Here is a 23161-nt window from a genome sequence, read left to right as displayed (position 1 = left end):
ACCTCCTGAGACAACCATTTTGCCTTTTTTCATTTCTTTTTCTTGGGGATGGTCTTGATCCCTGCCTCCTATACAATGTCATGAACCTCCGTCCATACTTCTTCAGGCACTCTGTCTACCAGATCTAATCCCTTGAATCTATTTGTCACTTCTACTGTATAATCATAAGGGATTTGATTTAGGTCATACCTGAATGGTCTAGTGGTTTTCCCTCCTTTCTTCAATTTAAATCTTAATTTGGCAATAAGGAATTCATGGTCTGAGCCACAGTCAGCTCCCAGTCTTGTTTTGCTGACTGTATAGAATTTCTCCATCTTTGGCTGCAAAGAATATAATCAGTCTGATTTTGGTATTGATCTGGTGATCAATAGAGTCTTCCCTTGTGTTGTTGGAAGAGGGTGTTTTCTATGACCAGTTCGTAATCTTGGCAAAACTCTATTGTCCTCTGCCCTGCTTCATTCTGTACTGCAAGGCCAAATTGGCCTGTTACTCCAGGTATTTCTTGCCTTCCTGCTTTTGCATTCCAGTCCCCTATAATGAAAAGAACATCATTTTTAGGTATTAGTTCTAGAAGGTCTGGTAGGTCTCCATTGAACCATTCAACTTCAGCTTCTTCAGCATTACTCGTTGAGGCATAGACTTGGATTACTGTGACATTGAATGGTTTGCCTTGGAAACAAACAGAGATAATTCTGTTGTTTTTGAGATTTCATCCAAATACTGCATTTCGGACTCTTTTGTTGACCATGATGGCTACTCCATTTTTTCTAAGGGATTCTTGCCCACAGTAGTAGATATAATGGTCATCTGAGTTCAATTCACCCATTCCAGTCCACTTTAGTTCGCTGATTCCTAAAATGTCGACGCTCACTTTTGCCATCTCCTGTTTGACCACTAACAATTTGCCTTGATTCATGGACCTAACATTCCAGGTTTCTATGCAATATTGCTCTTTACAGCATCGGACTTTACTACCATCACCAGTCAAATCCACAACTGGGTGTTGTTTTTGCTTTGGTTCTGTCTCGTCATTCTTTCTGGAGTTATTTCTCCACTGATCTCCAGTGCATATTGGGCACCTACTGACATGGGGAGTTCATCTTTTGGTGTCCTATCTTTTTGCCTTTTCATACTTTTCATGGGGTTCTCAAGGCAAGAATACTGGTTTACCATTCCCTTCTCCAGTGGACCACATTTTGTCAGACTTCTAATCTATACTTCCATTTAGATTACGGCAATGCACTCTCACTTGGCCTCATATCCTTCATCAATCCATTCTGTATACTGCTGCTGGAGTGATCTTTTCAGAACACATGATTATTACCCACATTGAAGACTCTTCAGTGATTTCCTGTTTTCCTTAAGAAAAAGTAAAATTCCCTTCACATGGCCTACAAGACATTTTATTATCTGGTAGTACTTGTATAAGTCTTAGATACCCTGATACTGTAAATGGTCCACCTATAGCACATATCTGAGTTTTTGGGAAAGTTTGTGTTCTCCGTCTATCTCTCTAGGCCTTTCACATACTATTTTCTTCATTTAAAACTCCTTCTCTTCCCCTCTTTAAAACTGGTTAACTGCTACTCTACAAGTATCTGTAGAACCAATATTGAAATACCATTTATCTAGATAACTCCGTATAATATTACAGATAAAATTTTACCATCCATTTTAGTGATTTTTAAAACGTCTTATCAGTAAGAATTAAATGAGCAGCTAAAAATGTTTTTATTAGTGATCTCAGAAACAGTAATATATAATGGTTCATTTTGTACTGACAGAGAATTTTTATTCTTTCTATGCTTGAATTGTTATTTTGGACTTTTAGAAATTGTTAAAGCAATCATCAGAATATGTGTAATAATTTAGAAAATTCACTAAAACTATTATTAGTGAGTTATGATGAAAGGTTCCTAAAGTGTCCTGGGATCATTTGTTCTTCCTGGTATAATGGCATCATATCTTTTAACAGCTGGCTTATGCAAAGAAAATACAGACAAGGAGAGTACATTTTTCTTGAGACATTAAAGAGGCTACCTAAATGTCTCATCAATTAAAAAAAAAAAAGCAGTGTTCATTTTATGAGATTCATAACCATGTTTTTAAATGTCCCAATTTATTGAGCATGTTCTGCTTTCTATTTAACCCAGGATTAGTTTCATGTAAATTGTTAGCCTTTTAGTTTTATCACCAACTGGGTAAGCCAACCTAAGCAAATGAAGACTCATAGCCTAGTAAATGTTCTATGGATCTGAGGGTGGATTTGAACATTGTACTATATCCTGAACAAACAAGACACGAAGCCCAGATGTTGTATTAAGGAACAAACGAGGTCATAAGCACAATCTGTATTTCCCGCAGGAGAAATTGGGCCTTGGCCAGGACCCACCCAGCTGCTAAGGGCAAAGAGCTTCTCAGAGCAAGAAGTGGGGATGTGATCTGGGATCATCGAAGTGAGAATGACTACTTCTGAGGACCAGCTTCATACCAGGTATCTTGCTAAATGCTTTACTCTGAAGGAAAATTGCTCCAAATTGTCAGCAAGAATACAAATCTCGCAAAAAGCAGCAGTAATGTTCACCCAAAGAAAGTGATCATAGATTTTTTACATCTTTTGTCTTGAGGGAGAAAATGGATTTTATCTTGTTGTAAGACAAAAAATACCTTTGATCTATGTTTAGCAACTTTCAAGGCTCATTTTATAAGTTTTCCACCATTAAAATGTTTTTGCCCTCTGTGATATTAAGACATTTTGTTAGGATATTGCTAAGTCGCTTCAGTCGTGTCCGACTCTGTGCGACCCTATAGATGGCAGCCCACCAGGCTCTGCCGTCCCTAGGATTCTCCAGGCAAGAATACTGGAGTGGGTTGCCATTTCCTTCTCCAGTGCATGAAAGGGAAAAGTGAAAGTGAAGTCGCTTAGGCATGTCCGACCCTTAGCGAACCCATGGACTGCAGCCTACCAGGCTCCTCTGTCCATAGGATTTTCCAGGCAAGGGTACTGGAGTGGGTTGCCATTTCCTTCTCCAAGGATATTGAAGAAGTCATATTTAAGATATTAGATCATGTTATAATACAGGGAAAGCATGGCCAACACTTCTTACATTAATGTGATTATTCATTTACTCAGCAAATATTTGTGGTAATAATTTCTCTGTGGAGGTGCTGTTCTAGGTGTTGAACATACAGTAGTGAGCAAAACACATAGTTCCTGCTCTCAAGGAGCTTACAGTCTAGGGAGGAGGCAGACACTATGCAAATGACCACAGAAATATTTAGCACAGCAGGTATGAATTTCAATTCAGAAATTCAGGAATCCAAGGAATATATTTTCTATAATTCAGTTTCTAAATTCCAGTCTTCATTTCACTCACCTGGCAGAAATAAACAACACACCAAAAACAGTTAATGTTAGTATCTCTCAGAGTTGGTTTTATTCCATTTCCAGGACATAATTCTAGCATCTTACTCTATGCCAAGGCCCGTTTATCATCAAAGTGCCGCTTCTTGCTGGGTCATTAATCATCCTCTGTTGCTGGTTTTTCAGTTCCAGTGCTTCTTTGCTGTTTGTACACATCATTCATCCCATGGAGAATGGTTTTTTGAGGTTGCCTATGGTCCCTCCTAGATCTTAGTACTTCCTGAACAGTACTTCTCAGAAGTAGGACATTGGCCCCTGCTGCTCCATTAATCCACAGGTCTCTCTCTTTTCCTCATGCTCCTCCCTCTCCAGCCCTGCACATTTCCCTTCACATTCAAGATATTTGGCGCAAATTTAGCCTGGCTGGATGGCAGGTCCTACAGGAGGGAGCTCCAAAGTGTTTCTCCTGAGAATATGAGGTATGAACTGAGATCTGAAGTGTGAGTGAAGAGCTAACACATTGAAGGGGAGTGAGGAGCAAGAAGAATGCTCCCAGCAAAAGGGGTTCGTGTGGAAAGGTCTAATAGCAGGGGATAAAACCTGAGATAAACTGCTATAAGCATTATTATCTGGAGATAAAACCTTAATAATAGAAGAACACATACTCTTTTATGTTTTGGTGTATAAGACCTCAGCAGACCATATAGGCATGAACCATTGACTACACAATAGTGGAAAATGTATAAGAGCTGTTCAAAGCTTTGGGTTTAAGTTCAAGTCTCTAAGTGAAGTTCAAGTTATCAGATATATGGTCTTTGGCAGATGATATCATCTCTTTAAGCCTTAATTATATCATCTGGAGGGCTTACTAGGTGGCTCAGCAGAGAAGAATCCACCTGCCAATGCAGGAGACACAGTAGACAGGCTTCGATCCTTGGGTCAGGAAGATCCGCTGGAGGAGGAAATGGCAACCCACTCCAGTATTCTTGCCTGAAAATCCCATGGACAGAGGAGCCTTGCAGGCTGCAGTCCACAGGGTCTCAGAGTCAGACATGACTGTGCGACTGAGCATGCATACACATATCATTTGGAAAATAAAAATTATGATAATAATACAACTCCTTGCCCCACCTGTCCCATAGGATCACTATAAGGATATAATGTGACAATGGACTTGAAGTTGTTTTGCAAAATGCAAAGAACTTTAACATGCATATTGTTACTAGCATGTTGATAGCAATCTATTCACAGTAGGATGAAACATTTTGAGAGACTCCTACTGGGACAAAGTAGCAAATACTAAGTGCTTTATCTCTCATTTATAATTTTAAGTAACTACATGGAGGTAGGGTGCTAGAGAAGACTCTTGAGAGTCCCTTGGACAGCAGGGAGATTACACTAGTCAATCCTAAAGGAAACCAACCCTGAATATTCATTGGAAGAACTAATGCTGAAGCTGAAACTCCAATACTTTGTCCACCTAATGTGAAGAGCCGACTCATTGGAAATAACTCTGATGCTGGGAAAGATTGAAGGCAGGAGGAGAAGGGGATGACAGAGGATGAGATGGTTGGATGGTATCACCGACTCATTCATTCACCGATATGAATTTGAGCAATCTCCAGGAGATGGTGAAGGACAAGAAAGCCTGGCATGCTGCAGTCCATGGGATCACAAAGGGTTGGACATGACTGAGTGACTGAAGACCACTACCACCACCACCACCACAGAGATGAACCTAATGAACATACTAAGTATGATGTACAATTATATACTAGCAAATACAATCTTCCTTCCCTACAAGTTGGAAAAGCAGCTAACAATTTACTCTCAGAACTCTCAGTACGTTTTTCATGGGACATACCTGGTAGACAATGACCAAATGAAATAATGAGTACCTAGCACAAAAGCCTAAAGTTATCCCAGTCACCACTCCTTCCTTAGGCCCTTAACCAGGATAAAATGAGCTGGCTAACAATTCTTAAAATTTTATGGCGAAATCTACATTATATCAGGAAATGTCATCAGGAAATGCAAATTAAAACAATAATGAGGTATCACTACACATCTATTAGAATGGCCAATATTTGGACCACTGATGATACCAAAGCTGGCAAAAATGTGGAGCAACAGGAACTCCCATAAATTGCTGAGGGGAATGAAAAATGGTATAACCACTTTGGAAGACAGTTCAGGGTTTTGTTTTTTTTACAAAACTAAATATACTCTTACCACATGATCCAAAAATTGTACTCCTTGGTATTTTCTCAAAGGAGCTGAAAACTTATTCCACATAAAAACCTGTGCATGGATGTTTACAGCAACTTTAATCATAACTGCCAAATTTTTAAAGTCACCAAAATGTCTTTCAGTTGGTGAATGACAAACTGTGGTACATCCAGACATTTGATATTATTCAGCCCTAAAAAGGAATGAACTATAAAGCCATGAGCAGACACAGAAAAACCTTAAATTCATATTATTACATGAAAGAAGTCAATCTGAAAAGGCTATGTATTGTATGAGTTCATACAATGGAATAGATTCAGTTCAGGATCAGTTGCCTAGGACCCAAGAAGAATAAAATGGCTTTGCTTTTCATTTAGGCCTGATGAGCAATGAGAATAGAATATGTGAAAATTTTCTAAAATCAAAAATATAAAATAAAAAGAGACACATTTTTTCAATTACATTTTTATTTTGTTATACAAAGTTTTATGGAAAGTCCAAACCTTTAAAAAAAGACAAAGAATTAATGACTTAAACCAGTAGAAAATTTATAATTTATAAATCCTAATAACCTGAACATTTATAATCCTTATAACCTTATCTAAGCTTTCAGTCCACCTAAAAATTGCCTTTCTTTTGTTTAAAAGATGGCTCCAAAGAAATGAAGATTGTGAATGGATCCTCATAAAAGGTAATTCCCACTGTTGCACTGATTCCATTCTGTTTTTAATATATATTACTTTTCAGACAGTTTAGTGACTTTCAAGTGCCTTATGCTCTCCTCTCCACTTAGAATGCTTTAAAGAACAGGCTATACTGCCCTACGTTCTCAGTTAACAAACACCAGGGCTTTTTAAAACAAACAGCAAGGAACACACTGTTGCAATCTATATTTGAAGGAGTTGCTGCCTCCCACTCCTCCTATTTCTGCAAGGTTGCTCTAGAACTGTTCACAAAATAACATCCCAATGGAAACTATAGATCGGGGACTCTCTATATTTTATCTGGGCCTACTTAAGTCTGGGCTTAAAACCCAGAGCAGATTCTGAAGGATGCAGAGAAGAATGCCCTGATGTGTCCCAGACTAATTCTTATCTTTGAATTGGGATTGTGATGCCTGCTGGCCAAACAAGGCAATTCTGACATTGGCTGTCATGTCTTTTGCTAGTCAAATAGTCTAACTCAGTTCTATAGCTATACCTCTAAGATCTAAGAGTATAAAGTTCTTATTGAAAATCGGGTATGAATATCCAATATTTTCATAATGCTAGTTCAGTTCAGTTCAGTCGCTCAGTCGTGTCCGACTCTCTGCGACCCCATGAATTGCAGCATGCCAGGCCTCTCTGTCCATCACCAACTCCCGGAATCTACCCAAACCCATGTCCATTGAGTCGGTGATGCCATCCAACCATCTCATCCTCTGTCATCCCCTTCTCCTCCCGCCCCCAATCCTACCCAGCATTAGGGTCTTTTCCAATGAGTCAACTCTTCGCATGAGGTGGCCAAAGTATTGGAGTTTCAGCTTCAACATCAGACCTTCCAATGAACACCCAGGATTGACCTCTTTTAGGATGGATTGATTGGATCTCCTTGCAGTCCAAGGGACTCTCAAGAGTCTTCTCCAACACCACACTTCAAAAGCATCAATTCTGCGGTGCTCAGCTTTCTTCACCGTCCAACTCTCACATCCATACATGACCACTGGAAAAACCATAGCCTTGACTAGATGGACTTTTGTTGGCAAAGTAATGTCTCTGCTTTTAAATATGCTATCTAGGTTGGCCATAACCTTCCTCCCAAGGAGTAAGCGTCTTTTAATTTCATGGCTGCAATCACCATCAGCAGTGATTTTGGAGCCCAAAAAAATAAAGTCTGACACTGTTTCCACTGTTTCCCCATCTATTTCCCATGAAGTGATGGGACCAGATGCCATGATCTTAGTTTTCTGAACGTTGAGCTTTAAGCCAACTTTTTCACTCTCCTCTTTCACCTTCATCAAGAGGCTCTTTAGTTCTTCTTCACTTTCTGCCATAAGGGTGGTGTCATCCGCATATCTGAGGTTATTGATATTTCTCCCGGCAATCTTGATTCCAGCTTGTGTTTCTTCCAGCCCAGCGTTTCTCATGATGTACTCTGCATATAAGTGAAGTAAGCAGGGTGACAATATACAGCCTTGACGTACTCCTTTTCCTATTTGGAACCAATCTGTTGTTCTATGTCCAGTTCTAACTGTAGCATTTCATAATGCTAACAGCTGCATAATTTATAAACACTGGAAAACAGAGCTTGGAAAGCAGAAATTTAAAAGTGTACGGACCTTTTGTCTTAATAAAGATTCTGTTTTAAGTAATCCTAATACTTTACAAGCTTTGCTTCTAAAGGAATAACAATTTCTAACCTATTTGGATATTTTATAAGTATATACTTGTACTTATAATGTACTTGGAATATGACGAAGAAAAAGAATAGAAATAAATTTCAAAAATTAAGAAAAATACAATGAAACTTTTACAGTTAGCTCAAATAATAAAGTTAATCACATTTATCTGAAGTAAAAGTTCATAAATTTATATTAAATTTAGATAGAAGTTATACATCAAGTATTGTTTTCTATAATCAAAATCCCAGCTTACTTCATACAAACCAGACTATTGGTTATTAAACATTGTTCTACTACTGATGATGAATTATGCTTTGACTTGATTTGGGCCCAAGCAAAGTCACTATTACATCTCCCTGAAAAGAAAAAAAAGTTATACAATTAAAATGCAATAAAATACAAATTAAGAGATAAAGTAGTGTTTAAAATGCCATTTAAAATTTATAAGCTAGTGATACACATATAAAGGGCATCCAATAGGACTATAAAAGGAAACAAACCAAGTTAAGTTTAAATAATAACATTTACTTCCTAGTATGAATTTGCTCTTTCCTTTGAGAGGCTCTCTTAATGAAGTTGATAAACAATTTTATAAGGATTCAGTAAACGGACAATTTTGGCAGCTCCTGTTTAGCTTTAATGTTTAATCCTCAGTTTTTTCATCCATAAAATCACTTTTAGTCTTAATGCTATCTTAAGCTCTTTGTTGATCTGTAGTGTTCCATTAGAGAGAGTAAAACGTCTGAATTTCTGTGTGGATTGGTATTTCATTAATAATAATGATCTTTGTATCAAAGGGGTAAATGAAACCAAAGACGGGAGGTGAGTTTTCAGGAAAGACACAGCAAAAAGATGGGAATTGGAAGCAGAAGGGTAGGATTTTCTCTATCACATAGAAAAGTTGATTTTGAGGAAATCACTGATATCTGAGAATCTTAGTTTCTTTAAATGCATAATGAAAATATTAACATCCAGTTCGAAAGATTGTTGTAAGAGATGACTGAGCTAATGTAGTTGAAGGTGTATAATAAACTGCAAAGAGTTATAAACACCGTAGATGATGTTATGTAAATCAGTTCCTATCTTTCAGCTTATACTATACTTTCTTCGGCACCTCCCTATCCTTTTAAGCTCTGACACACCAAATTAATTGGTAAAATGGAGAGGGTGGGACAAACTGAGAGAGTAGCACTGATATATATACAATGCATGCATGCTGTGCAAGCCTGCATACTAAGCCACTTCAGTAGTGTCTGACTCCTTGTGATCCCATGGACTGTAGCCTTCCAGGTTCCTCTGTCCATGGGATTATCCAGGCAAGAATACTGGAGTGGGCTGTCATGCCCTCCTCCAGGGGATCTTCTCAACCCAAGGATAGAACCCACGTCTCATATCTCTTGAATTGGCAGGCAAGTTCTTTACCATTGAGCCACAAGGGAAGTCCACAATATATACATACCATTGTGGCTCAGCTGGCAAAGAATCCGCCTGCAATGAGGGAGACCTGGTTCGATCCCTGGGTTGGGAAGGTCCCCTGGAGAAGGGAAAGGCTACCCACTCCAGTATTTTGGCCTGGAGAATTCTATGGACTGTATAGTCCATGCGGTCGCAAAGAGTTGACATGACTGAGCGACTTTCATACACTTGACAATCACACTATATATACAGTATCATGTATAAAATAGATAGCTAGTGGAAAGCTGCTGTATAAAACAGGGAGCTCAGCTTGGGGCTCTGTGAGGGGTAACATGGGGGGTGGGAGGGAGGCTCAAACCTATCTAGATCTAGTTCAGTCTCTCACTTGGGCAGATTAGTAGATCATTACTATAGCTTGTTCATAGTTTTATTTTAGTGCCTAAAACAGACCCTGTCACATAACACATGATCAGTAAATATTTATTGAATGAACGGTCTATCTTTTCTGCCTTCAATGTCTCTCAGCATTAATTTATATATATATATATATATATATATACACACACACACATATACGTATGTACATACATACACACGTGTGTGTATGTAACGTGTATGTATGTGAATGTGTTTGCATTTCTGAAGATTTCACTTCTCTTTGTTTTTCTCTTAATTTGGGGAAAAAAATGTACATTCAAAAGTATGGAAGAAAAGATGCAAGCATTAGTATACTGAAACATAAGAGTAGAAACAGTATTTTGGAGTGATTCTCTACAGGCTGCCTCCAGAAAAGGAGTTGGTTCATGCCACTGAAATTGGCTTCTGCCAAGTGCTTAAGCCATAATTCTGTTCAATGCAAGACTTAGGCCCCCAGCAACCAAGCCCCAGTGCACCAAGAGAGGAGCTGGTGCTTCAAACAACAATAAATGCTAATGTGGTGGTAAGTCCTGTCAACATTCAGCTACATCATAAACTTGTAACTGCAAGGTTTGGACCCCAACCTCCTGTTCATGTCAGGCACCAGGCTGATGCACCACCATAAACATGAGCCCTGAGTCGGTAGGATAGGGCTAGGAGCCAATGTCCCACCATGTCCTATCACTATGATATTCTGACCCTTGGTCACATTGGGAGGGTCCAGAATTTCAGAAATTATGTCACTTAAAACCTCCACAGCCCTTTCTCCTTCTGTGAAAGGCCACAGAAAGTGATGGGCAATGAGAAGATGAGCAGGTGTTGTGGTCCTAAAGTTGCTGTTGATCCTTTCTCCATGGGTTTTTCTCAATGAACCCTGTTCCAGTACACTCGATGCATGGGCTGTCTGCTACTTTGCCTTTGTGAACTACATATTTACCCTAAATCAGCATATGTCATCTTTGCTTTGAATGTTTTTTAGTAAAATAAATAAAACTTTACTGATGAAGTTCTCTTTATACCCCTGTCCAATTCTATTCTCCCCTCACCTTCCATTTCCAGAGGCAACCTTTATCATAAATTTGGTGTACATATTTCCTGTATGGTGAAATCATATGACTTGAAAATTTTGATTAACGCTTGGTTAAAATTAACAGAGAAATTGTAGGTTATAATGTTACATGGTAAGACATCTTTATGGGAAATAATGGTTTGACATTAAAATTACTTTGAGACTTTAAATTACTATTATGATTGCAATTCTTCACTGAAAAGCTAAGGAGGAAGTGTACCAGTTAAGCTTGTGGTCAGTTGTAATTAACATAAAATCTGATTAATGCTTTTTGTTTAATCTCTCAGAAATATAACCCCCTGAACCTTTAAAATTCAATGGCCAAAAAGAATGAAAAACTTATTTGTATTAGGAAACTGTATTTATTTACTAATGTATGAAATATATTTGTTAAAAGAAAACTTTTGCTCACCAGCATTGAAATCATTCACATACACTCCCCTCCCCCTGGCACACACACCCACACACACACACACACACACACACTTGTTTTTTTAAAACATTCAGACTCTCTGAGCTTAGCCTTCTGCTTACAGAGGATATTGCTCAAAATAAAAGATGTCTCTAACTGATTCAAATCAAAACACAAAAACGAAAATTTTCTTCGACTTTCTAATCTATATTCTTTTCTTTTACTAACAATAAATATAACAAGGACATAATTTTGAGTTGTGTTGTCTAAATAATATTACATAAATCATAACATATTGTATTTACCTTCCGACAATTTGCTTTTGTCATGCAACACTATGTTTTTTAAGATTTGTTCAAAATTTGTCAAATTGACATATTGAAATATATATCAAACTTCTGTATTGTAGTCATTTATGTGATTATGCCATATTTTATTTATCCAATCTCCCACTGATGATCATTTAGATTATTTCCAATTTATCAATATAGAAACAAGGCTGTTATGAGTGTTCTTTTCTCATTAGCACGTCTTTCATACTACTACCAACAAATTAAACAAAGCCCTAGGAGATGTACAGAATCCAAACAGATGTCATTTAAACATCTAGAACAATTACAGTTCTACAAGATAGGAAAACTGCTGTAATTTAGAATTAATGACACAGTCAATAAATGAACTAAAATGAATCAAGATGTAGCAACACATTCAGAGTTGCAGACTTCCAAGAAAATATGTGATATGCAGGTAATATGTAACCAGACTTGAAGAGGATGGGTTTTGAGATGCCTCCATGTGGAGGATGTTGACAAAACAACTAAAATAGGGCTCAGCCTGGCAGCCAAGGTAGTGGGGAAAATGCCCTTAAACATCTACTATCAATATGCATCTAGGTTAGTTGAGAAAATAATCTCTAAACTACTTGGGATGTTTCACTCATTTCTTTATTGGGAAAACATGTTTGCCCTGAGAAGAATAAAAACTGAGTATAGAAATAATGCAGCAAATCAAACAGGTGATTATAGTCTTTTTGTATTAAAGCATTTGTACATGCTTGGTATTTTAAATATTCATTATATATAAAAGAATTTGTCATATTTGATTACCTAACAAATAAGTTTATGATTTCAATGAAAATTACCTATAATGTAATTAGGTAATTGATTTAGACTTGTAGTCATAGATTGCAATATTATTAATTTGTAGAAAGCATTGGAACATTTAGGAAAATTTAAGATTCAGCATATTCAGTATTTTAAACTTATTAAGCTAATAGGAATTCCTTAAGTATCTGAGGTTTGTTTGCCCTAAGAGAATTGAAGTATTTAAAACCCAATGTATTAAATTTATAAACATAATTAAAAAGATTCAAAGAAATTTAATTGTTACAAAAACTCACTTAAAAGTATTTATTAAAGTTTCCTAGACTTAGAATAATAAAATATATAATCTAAGAGTTTAAGGTGAACTAAGACTAAGTTTTTTTTTTAATTTTGTAATGTGAATGTTTTAAGTGAACTGGAACTGAGTTAACATCTCTGTCTAAAAGAAACATTTTAAAACAACTCATATTGCTACCTTATATATATCCCTTAGTACATATATGCAAGAGAATCTCATGGTATCACTGGCTTACATGATATCTGAAATTTCAGTTTTATTAAATTGCTCTCCAAAGAGGTCATGCTAATTCATATTCCCATGATCTCTGCATAAGAATTCCTAGTTTCCTACAACTCTGCTAACGCTTAATATTAACTAATATTTTAATTTTGGTAAATCTGATCAATATGAACTGGTATCTTGTAAAATTTAATTGCATCTTTCCTCATTATTCATGAGAATGAATGTTGCTTTACAAGTGTATTTGATAATTTAGCTTCCTCTACTCTGAGTTAGGTCCATGAATCAAGGCAAATTGGAAGTGGTCAAACAGGAGATGGCAAGAGTGAATGTCGACATTCCAGGAATCAGTGAACTAAAATGGGCTGGAATGGGTGAATTTAACTCAGATGACCCATTATATCTACTACTGTGGACAGGAATCCCTTAGAAGAAATGGAGTAGTCATCATGGTCAACAAAAGAGTCCGAAATGCAGTACTTGGATGCAATCTCACAAACAACAAAATGATCTCTGTTCATTTCCAAGGCAAACCATTCAATATCACAGTAATCTAAGCCTATGTCTCAACCAGTAACGCTGAAGAAGCTGAAGTTGAACGGTTCTGTAAAGACCTACAAGACCTTCTAGAACTAACACCCCAAAAATATGTCCTTTTCATTATAGGGGACTGGAATGCAAAAGTAGGAAGTCAAGAAATACCTGGAGTAATAGGCCAATTTGGCCTTGGAGTACAGAATGAAGCAGGGCAAAGGCTAATAGAGTTTTGCCAAGAGAATGCACTGGTCATAGCAAACACCCTATTCCAACAACACAGAAGAAGACTCTACACATGGACATCACCAGATGGTCAACACCAAAATCAGATTGATTATATTTTTGCAGCCAAAGATGGAGAAGTTCTATACAGTCAGCAAAAACAAGACCAGGAGTTGACTGTGGCTCAGATCATGAACTTCTTATTGCCAAATTCAGACTTAAATTGAAGAAAGTAGGGAAAACCACTAGACCATTCAGGTATGACCTAAATCAAATCCCCTATGATTATACAGTGGAAGTGAGAAATAGATTTAAGGGTCTAGACCTGATAGACAGAGTGCCTAATGAACTATGGACGGAGTTTCGTGACATTGTACAGGAGACAGGGATCAAGACTATCCCCATGGAAAAGAAATGCAAAAAAGCAAAATGGCTGTCTGAGGACGCCTTACAAATAGCTGAGAAAAGAAGAGAAGCAAAAAGCAAAGGAGAAAAGGAAAGATATTCGCATTTGAATTCAGAGTTCCAAAGAATAGCAAGGAGAGATAAGAAAGCCTTCCTCAGTGATCAATGCAAAGAAATAGAGGAAAACAATAGAATGGGAAAGACTAGAAATCTCTTCAAGAAAATTAGAGATACCAAGGGAACATTTCATGCAAAGATGGGCTCAATAAAGGACAGAAATGGTATGGACCTAACAGAAGCAGAAGATATTAAGAAGAGGTGGCAAGAATACACAGAAGAACTGTACAAAAAAGATCTTCACAACCCAGATAATCACGATGGTGTGATCACTCACCTAGAGCCAGACATCCTGGAATGTGAAGTCAAGTGGGCGTTAGAAAGCATCACTACGAACAAAGCTAGTGGAGGTGATGGAATTCCAGTTGAGCTATTTCAAATCCTCAAAGATGATGCTGCAAAAGTACTGCACTCAATATGCCAGCAAATTTGGAAAACTCAGCAGTGGACACAGGACTGGAAAAGGTCAGTTTTCATCCCAATTCCAAAGAAAGGCAATGCCAAAGAATGTTCAAACTACTGCACAACGGCATTCATCTCAAACACTAGTAAAGTAATGTTTAAAATTCTCCAAGCCAGGCTTCAGCAATACGTGAACCGTGAACTTCCAGATGTTCAAGCTGGTTTAAGAAAAGGCAGAGGAACCAGAGATCAAATTGCCAACATCTGCTGGATCATCGAAAAAGCAAGAGAGTTCCAGAAAAACATCTACTTTTGCTTTATTGACTTATGCCAAAGCCTTTGACTGTGTGGATCACAATAAACTGTGGAAAATTCTGAAAGAGATGGGAATACCAGACCGTCTGACCTGTCTCTTGAGAAACCTGTATGCAGGTCAGGAAGCAACAGTTAGAACTAGAAATGGAACAACAGACTAGTTCCAAATAGGAAAAGGAGTATGTCAAGGCTGTATATTGTCACCCTGCTTATTTCACTTATATGCAGAGTACATCATGAGAAACGCTGGGCTGGAAGAAGCACAAGCTGGAATCAAGATTGCCAGGAGAAATATCAATAACCTCAGATTTGCAGATGACACCACTCTTATAGCAGAAAGTGAAGAGGAACTAAAAAGCCTCTTGATGAATGTGAGAGAGGAGAGTGAAAAAGTTGGCTTAAAGCTCAACATTCAGAAAACTAAGATCATGGCATCTGGTCCCATCACTTCATGGGAAATAGATGGGGAAACAGTGGAAACCGTGTCAGACTTTATTTTTTGGGGCTCCAAAATCGCTGCTGATGGTGATTGCAGCCATGAAATTAAAAGACGCTTACTCCTTGGAAGGAAAGTTATGACCAACCTAGATAGCATATTAAAAAGCAGAGACATTACTTTGCCAACAAATGTCCATCTAGTCAAGGCTATGGTTTTTCCATTAGTCATGTATGGATGTGAGAGTTGGACGGTGAAGAAAGCTGAGCACTGAAGAACTGATGCTTTTGAACTGTGGTGTTGGAGAAGACTCTTGAGAGTCCCTTGGACTGCAAGGAGATCCAGCCAGTCCATCCTAAAGGAGATCAGTCCTGGGTATTCATTGGAAGGACTGATGTTGAAGCTGAAACTCCAATACTTTGGCCACCTCATGCGAAGAATTGACTCACTGGAAAAGACGCTGGGCTGGGAAGAATCGGGGGCAGGAGGAGAAGGGGACGACAGAGGATGAGGTGGCTGGATGGCATCACCGACTCAATGGACATGAGTTTGGGTAAACTCCAGGAGTTGGTGATGGACAGGGAGGCCTGGCCTGCTGCGAATTTTGGGGTTGCAAAGAATCAGACACGACTGAGTGACTGAACTGAACTGAACTGACTCTGAGTTAATATTTTATACGCTGCGCATTTACAAAATTGAGTCGTTCTTATTGTTTTGTAGGAGTTTTTACCTATGCTGGATATTAAATGTCTTTCATATATCTTGGAAATTTCTTCTTCCAATCTGTTGTTTTTAACTTGGAATATGAAATCTGGACAGAAACTATGAATTTTGACAAAATAATCATACAAACAACTTTGGAGATTTATGGAGAATTTACTATGTGCTAGTAACTGTTCTAACCATTTTGTACAAACTAACTCACTCTTTTTTTTTTTTCAATGTAGCAGACTTTATCAAATGTTTAGGAAATTGGATGGAACAAGTCTGCCTTACAGATATTAAAACAACTTAAAATTGAATTACAAACATCAGGGTACCTAAAAGGCCATCCTTTCCTTTTTTTTTTTTTACCATTCTCACCTTCCAGACTGAAATGTTTTCATTCTTTCTAACAACCTTTGATTCTAGTGCCAGTATTATACATATTTTACAAGTAACGAAAAGGAAGAAATTTGAAAAAAATTAGGAGATTTGGGGGTGGTCATTTTTTAAAAATCTATCCTGAGTTTAAATTATTAACACATTATCCTACATTTTCTTCTAGGAGTTTGTTATTTTCCCCCATAGTCTTCAATCCATTTGCCATACACTATCACACAAAATGTGAGATGGGGATTTAATTTTTCCCCCTTTGTCACTTCTGGAATTGTAAACCTTAAATAGCTTTTAGTAATCTGTATGAAAGTGAAAGTTGCTCAGTTCTGTCCAACTCTTTGTCATCCCATGGACTATACAGTTCATGGAATTCTCCAGGCCAGAATACTGGAGTGGGTAGCCTTTCCCTTCTCCAGGGGATCTTCCCAACCCAGGGATCGAATCCAGGTCTCTGGCATTGCAGGCGAATTCTTTATCAGCTGAGCCACAAGGAAAGCCCAAGAATACTGGAATGGGTAGCCTATCCCTCCTCCAGCGGATCTTTCCAACCCAGGAATTGAACTGGAATCGGACCGGGGTCCCCTACATTGCAGGCAGATACTTTACCAACTGAGCTATCAGGGAAGCCCTGGTAATCTATATAATAAAGATCAAATTCCTCATCTTGGCAGTCATACATTTTCTGGTCCTAAATGGCCTAACTGGTCCTTTTGTTGCTATTTTCTCAAGTGATCTCTTTACCAGTCAAAAAGTCTACTCATGATGTCCTTAAAATGCCAGTTCAGTTCAGTTCAGTCGCTCAGTCCTGTCCAACTCCTTGGATCTCATGGACTGCAGCATGCCAGGGACCTCTTCAAGTCTATATTTTTGTTCAAGCCTTTCTCTCAGTCTGGAATAACAATTCTATTCTCTTGGCTACAGGAAAAATCGTGATCCTCCAAAACATTGTTGAAATTCAGTCTCCTGTGTGAAAGCCTTCCCCAAAGCATTCTTATTTTCTCTTTTTCTTCTTCCTATTCTCCTTTCAAAAGTCAACTATTTTCCTGCTCTATGTACCTATAGAAGTTTGTTTATTATCTTGTTCTTTATGACCCAATCATGTTTCTTAAGCATATGTTGTTTCTTCCTTAGAAACCATATGCCTTTTGTCTGTATGTTTGTTCATTCACACATCTACTCAACATTTGCTGAATGTCTATTATGTGCTAGTGCTATGCTAGATACTTGAATATACAAGTTTCAAACAGCTCAAATTAGTAAAAAGACATGTATACAAAATATTATAATTTATATCGACAAATTATTGTAGCATTTGATAGGTACTAGATAAAAATATATGTGATGGAAAGAATCAACATGCTAATGCTTACAGATTTCCCTCCAACCACTACCTTAACACATACTAATAAAAATTTTGAAAAAATTCAAGCCCCTCTTCCCCACTGCCCCAATTCAGAGCTTGTGGACAAGTCTTAGCATTGAAAGAATTACAGAGACAAAAAAGGATGGACTCAGGCCTTGAGTTTATATTTAGGATTTGAGAGCTATGGGTGGAAGAAGCAAAAGGAATACTATGAACTATATATTTGGATTCATTTTAATGTTTCTTTGAAAGACTTAAATAAAGAATAGAATTCTCTCTTAATTTCTTTTGGCTGTTGAGCTGTATATCTTAAACAAGTTTCACTATGAGTACAAATATCCCCATCCTGTTAAAATATCTTGTACTCAATGAATGTGTGAGAAAATGAAAATAATAAAATAGTTTACATCATGGAGAAAATAAGGCATTAGAGATGTATTCCTCAGAGCACACTAAAACTATTTTGTAAGGAGACCAATGCATTTAAACAATTACTTGGTGTACTGTAATGACTTGTAAAACAGATAAGTATAAGACTAAAATTCACTTATGATCTTACCTCTAAGAAACAATGCTTCTGTTGATTTTTTCTCTAGTTTTTCAATGTGTATTTATTCAAAAACACTTACTGATAATTACTATAAGCCAGACACTATACTAAGCCATAGGGACATATCCCAGAACAATAGAGACAAATTCAATGTTTATGTAGAGCTTATAATCTAGCTGTGGGAGATGGGCAATTAACAAAATAAATCAATCAAAACTCCAGTATTCTTCCCTGGGAAATACCATGGACAGAGGAGCCTTGTGGTCTACAGTCCCTGGGGTGTCAAAGAACAGGATACTACCAAGTGACGGAGCACACGCGCGTGGGCACGCGCGCACACACACACACACACACACAAAGATAAGTGTTATTAAGAAAATTAGTCATGGAAGAGTACTGAATAGGGAGTGTGGGGGAGAGTAGAGGCTGCAATTTTAAATAAGATGGCCAGGGAAGACTTTACTAAGAAATTCACATTTCAGCCAAGACTTGAAGTGGATAGAGGATCAAACCATGTACAAAGTCCCAAGCAAGCTAGTATGTATGTAAGTATTTTCTGTTTGCTTGTTTGTTTAACATTTATAGTCCATATGGCTGGGGTAAAACTCCACCTCTTACATGTAATCCAAATCTAATCAGCACATCTGACTTGCCTAGTCATATTTCCCTCTGGTTGGATATTTAGATTGGTTACTTTTCATTTTTTTCTTTCCTTTTTTTTTTTGCTCATCCTATCATAAAACATGCTATAATTTCTTAGATTGCCTTTATGAATATTTCTGTAAGATAGAGATCCGAAAGTCAACAATTCTGGTTCAGATTGCCAAATTGCTCCCAAAGAACTTACGCTAAATTTTATTTCAACTGTCAGTATAAGAGAGGACCTATCTTACCAAATGTTTGTCAGTAATAAGTAGTCCAATTCAAAGAATTTCTGTTAATTTGATATATGAGAATTCTATTAAATGAATGTTTTTCATTTAACTTAATGAAATATTTTTTGTTAATGAGGTTAAATTTTAAAATATATTTACCAGCCATATTTTGTGAATGAACTGTTCCTGACCTTACTCACCCTTCTATTGGAGTCTTAGTGTTTTTCCTTACTGATTCATGTATATTTTTAATATTGTTAACATGTTTATATATTCATGGTAATATTTACCAGATCATTCCTTAAACTAGAAATCTAAACATAAACAGAAAAAAACTGAAAAGCTATCTTGAAAATAATGGGCATCTATATATATGTATATGTACATACATATATATATGCACAATGGAATATTACTCAAAAATTTTAAGAAAATGAAATTCTGCCATTTGCAACAACATGGATGGATTTGGAGGGTATTATGCTTAGGGCACTAAGTCAGAGAAAGACAAATACTGTCTGTTTTCAAATATATGTAGAATCTAAAAAACAAGATGAAACAATGAATGTAACAAAATAGAAACAAGACTCACAGATACAGAGAACAAATTAGTGGTTACCAGTGGGGAGAGCATCACTACGAACAAAGCTAGTGGAGGTGATGGAATTCCAGTTGAGCTATTTCAAATCCTCAAAGGTGATGCTGTGAAAGTGCTGCACTCAATATGCCAGCAAATCTGGAAAACTCAGCAGTGGCCACAGGACTGGAAAAGGTCAGTTTTCGTTCCAATCCCAAAGAAAGGCAATGCCAAAGAATGCTCAAACTACCACACAATTGCACTCATCTCACACACTAGTAAAGTAATGCTCAAAATTCTCCAAGCCAGGCTTTAGCAATACGTGAACCGTGAGCTTCCAGATATTCAAGCTGGTTTTAGAAAAGGCAGAGGAACCAGAGATCAAATTGCCAATATCCGATGGATCATCGAAAAAGCAAGCGTTCCAGAAAAACATCTATTTCTGCTTTATTGACTATGCCAAAGCCTTTGACTGTGTGGATCACAATAAACTGTGGAAAATTCTGAAAGAGATGGGAATACCAGACCATCTGACCTGTCTGTTGAGAAACCTGTATGCAGATCAGGAAGCAACAGTTAGAACTGGACATGGAACAACAGACTGGTTCCAAATAGGAAAAGGAGTACGTCAAGGTTGTATATTGTCACCCTGCTTATTTAACTTATATGCAGAGTACATCATGAGAAACGCTGGGCTGGAAGAAACACAAGCTGGAATCAAGATTTCCAGGAGAAATATCAATAACTTCAGATATGCGGATGACACCACCCTTATGGCAGAAAGTGAAGAAGAACTAAAGAGCCTCTTGATGAAAGTGAAAGAGGAGAGATAAAAAGTTGGCTTAAAGCTCAACGTTCAGAAAACTAAGATCATGGCATCTGGTCCCATCACTTCATGGGAAATAGATGGGGAAACAGTGGAAACAGTGTCAGACTTTATTTTTTGGGGCTCCAAAATCACTGCTGATGGTGATTGCAGCCATGAAATTAAAAGATGCTTACTCCTTGGAAGGAAGGTTATGGCCAACCTAGATAGCATATTGAAAAGCAGAGACATTACTTTGCCAACAAAAGTCCATCTAGTCAAGGCTATGGTTTTTCCAGTGGTCATGTATGGATGCGAGAGTTGGATGGTGAAGAAAGCTGAGCGCCAAAGAATTGATGCTTTTGAACTGTGGTGTTGGAGAAGACTCTTGAGAGTCCCTTGGACTGCAAGGAGATCCAATCAATCCATCCTAAAAGAGATCAATCCTGGGTGTTCATTGGAAGGTCTGATGTTGAAGCTGAAACTCCAATACTTTGGGCACCTCATGCAAAGAGTTGACTCATTGGAAAAGACCCTAATGCTGGGTAGGATTGGGGGCAGGAGAAGGGGACGACAGAGGATGAGATGGTTGGATGGCATCACTGACTCGATGGACATGGGTTTGGGTGGACTCCGGGAGTTGGTGACGACAGAGGGACCTGGCGTGCTGCAATTCATGGGGTCGCAAAGAGTCGGACATGACTGAGCAACTGAACTGAACTCAGTGGGGAGAGGAGAGGGGAGAGTAGCAAGATAAGGAAAGGGGATTACAAGGTACAAATTACTAGGTATAAAATAAATAAGATACGAGGATATAATGTATATAGCACAGAGAATATACCCAATATTTTATAATAACTTTAAATTAGGAGTGGGTTGCCATTTCCTTCTCCAGTGCATGAAAGAGAAAAGTGAAAGTGAAGTTGCTCAGTCGTGTCTGACTCTTTGCGACCCCATGGACTGCAGCCCACCAGGCTCCTCCGTCCATGGGATTTTCCAGGCAAGAGTACTGGAGTGGGGTGCCATTGCCTTCTCCATTAAATTAAGTATAATATATAAAAAGACCAAATCACTATGTGATTTATCACTATAAATCAACTTTACTTCGATTTAAAAGATTTTTAAACAAAAAATAAGCAAAAAATATATACATAATATTAAAAATAGTGGGCATCTAGTGATACTGATTTACTTATCAAAGTTTTATAACAAAGCTTTGATATCTGAAGATCAGTGTTAGGGAAGAGGATAATGTCAAACCAATAGAAACAAATGGCAACCTTAGGAACACTGGATAACATCTAAAAATATTATTTCCAAAAAAATTTTAAAATAAAAATATTATTTCTTTTTGCAGCCAGTTAGGCTAACTGTGCTCTTCCTCACAGGGGCCCAGTGTGCAGTGGCTGCAAACAGCAGACAACTCTTTCTACTGGACCTTCATGACTGGCATGCTGTTCTGTCTAGGCTCCAGACAGGCATGGTTGGTGCCTTTGGAAAGTCCCAGGGAGCAGTGGCCAGAGTCATAATGGCCATCCACACCTAGCAGCAGAACAATAAGCCTGTGATTGAGGCCCTCCTCAGAGCCAAGTTCAAGTTCCCTTGCCATCAGACGATCCACATCTCCAAGAAGTGGGGATTTACTAAGTTTAATGCAGGTGAATTTGAAAACATGATGGTAGAAAAGAGGCTCATCCTAGATGGCTGTAGGGTCAAATATATCCCTAATTGTGGCCCTCTGACAAATGGGCCCTGCACTCATGAGAGCCTTGGCGCTGCCCCTCCTTACTCATGCTTACCCATAAATTCTACTTCCCTGCCAAAAATAAATAAATAAAAATATTATATCTTGTAAAAGTCTTTGAATATTTGCAGAGAACAGTCACAACCATAAACTAGGGACAGCTTTAAATTATTTCATATAATATTTATAATTATTTGGCTCAACAACATTATTTACTTTTAAAAATAAAGAATGATGTTTTCATTTAACAGATAAAGACTGTGAGGCTCAAATAAAATAAGCCTACTAGGCACCATGCCACTCTTGGGACTTACATCTCTCCACTGTGCCACACTTCAGATATTTGAGAAATGTAAATCTCTTGTATGACACAAAACTACAGCTGAATAAAATCATAAAATGACATAAGATTTTGACTTTCAAGTCTTACCCTGTTAGAGTCCAAAGCAGTGGGCATATTTTTTAATTCATATACAGCAACTTGTCCATCGCTATCTCCCACCAGAAGGCAATCTGTTTGCTTAGCAAAAAGAACAGTTGTGAACTTGATTCCAGGGTTAGCAACATTGACAATCAGAGGGTCCAAACTGTAATGAAACATTGTATTTGTAAAGTTAGTTATTGTTAATATGTTCTTTTTACATACAGACTAAGAAAAGATATTTGTGATTTCATGTAACAAAAACCAAAAGCGTCTTTATGTGTTTCCAAAAGCAAAATAACCACTTCTCACCCTTTATTCAATCAAAGTTTTCATTCTTTCAATAAACTAATTTCAACTAAATAAATTAAAGTATTCACAATT

At 37.6% G+C, this 23161-nt stretch overlaps 1 protein-coding gene and 1 non-coding gene across 2 annotated transcripts in view; one reads left to right on the top strand and one right to left on the bottom strand.

The window, feature by feature from the left end:
• Positions 1 to 8140: 8140 nt before the first annotated feature.
• Positions 8141 to 23161, bottom strand: part of DNAI4 (dynein axonemal intermediate chain 4) — a 99816-nt gene continuing 84795 nt past the window's right edge. The window contains 2 exon segments of the mRNA XM_081490763.1: positions 8141 to 8329; positions 22787 to 22943. Of these exon segments, the coding sequence (XP_081346889.1) occupies positions 8267 to 8329; positions 22787 to 22943 (220 nt within the window). The 3' untranslated portion in view covers positions 8141 to 8266.
• On the top strand, positions 21964 to 22092 carry LOC145508107 (small nucleolar RNA SNORA70). The gene has a single exon (XR_014055366.1). It is a non-coding gene; the product is annotated as a small nucleolar RNA SNORA70 (small nucleolar RNA).

This window comes from Giraffa tippelskirchi, chromosome 5 (genome assembly GCF_054371585.1).
Source record: "Giraffa tippelskirchi isolate mGirTip1 chromosome 5, T2T-mGirTip1v1.2.pri, whole genome shotgun sequence".
In the NCBI taxonomy this organism is placed as follows: domain Eukaryota; kingdom Metazoa; phylum Chordata; class Mammalia; order Artiodactyla; family Giraffidae; genus Giraffa; species Giraffa tippelskirchi.
This window is presented reverse-complemented; position numbering and strand designations above follow the sequence as displayed.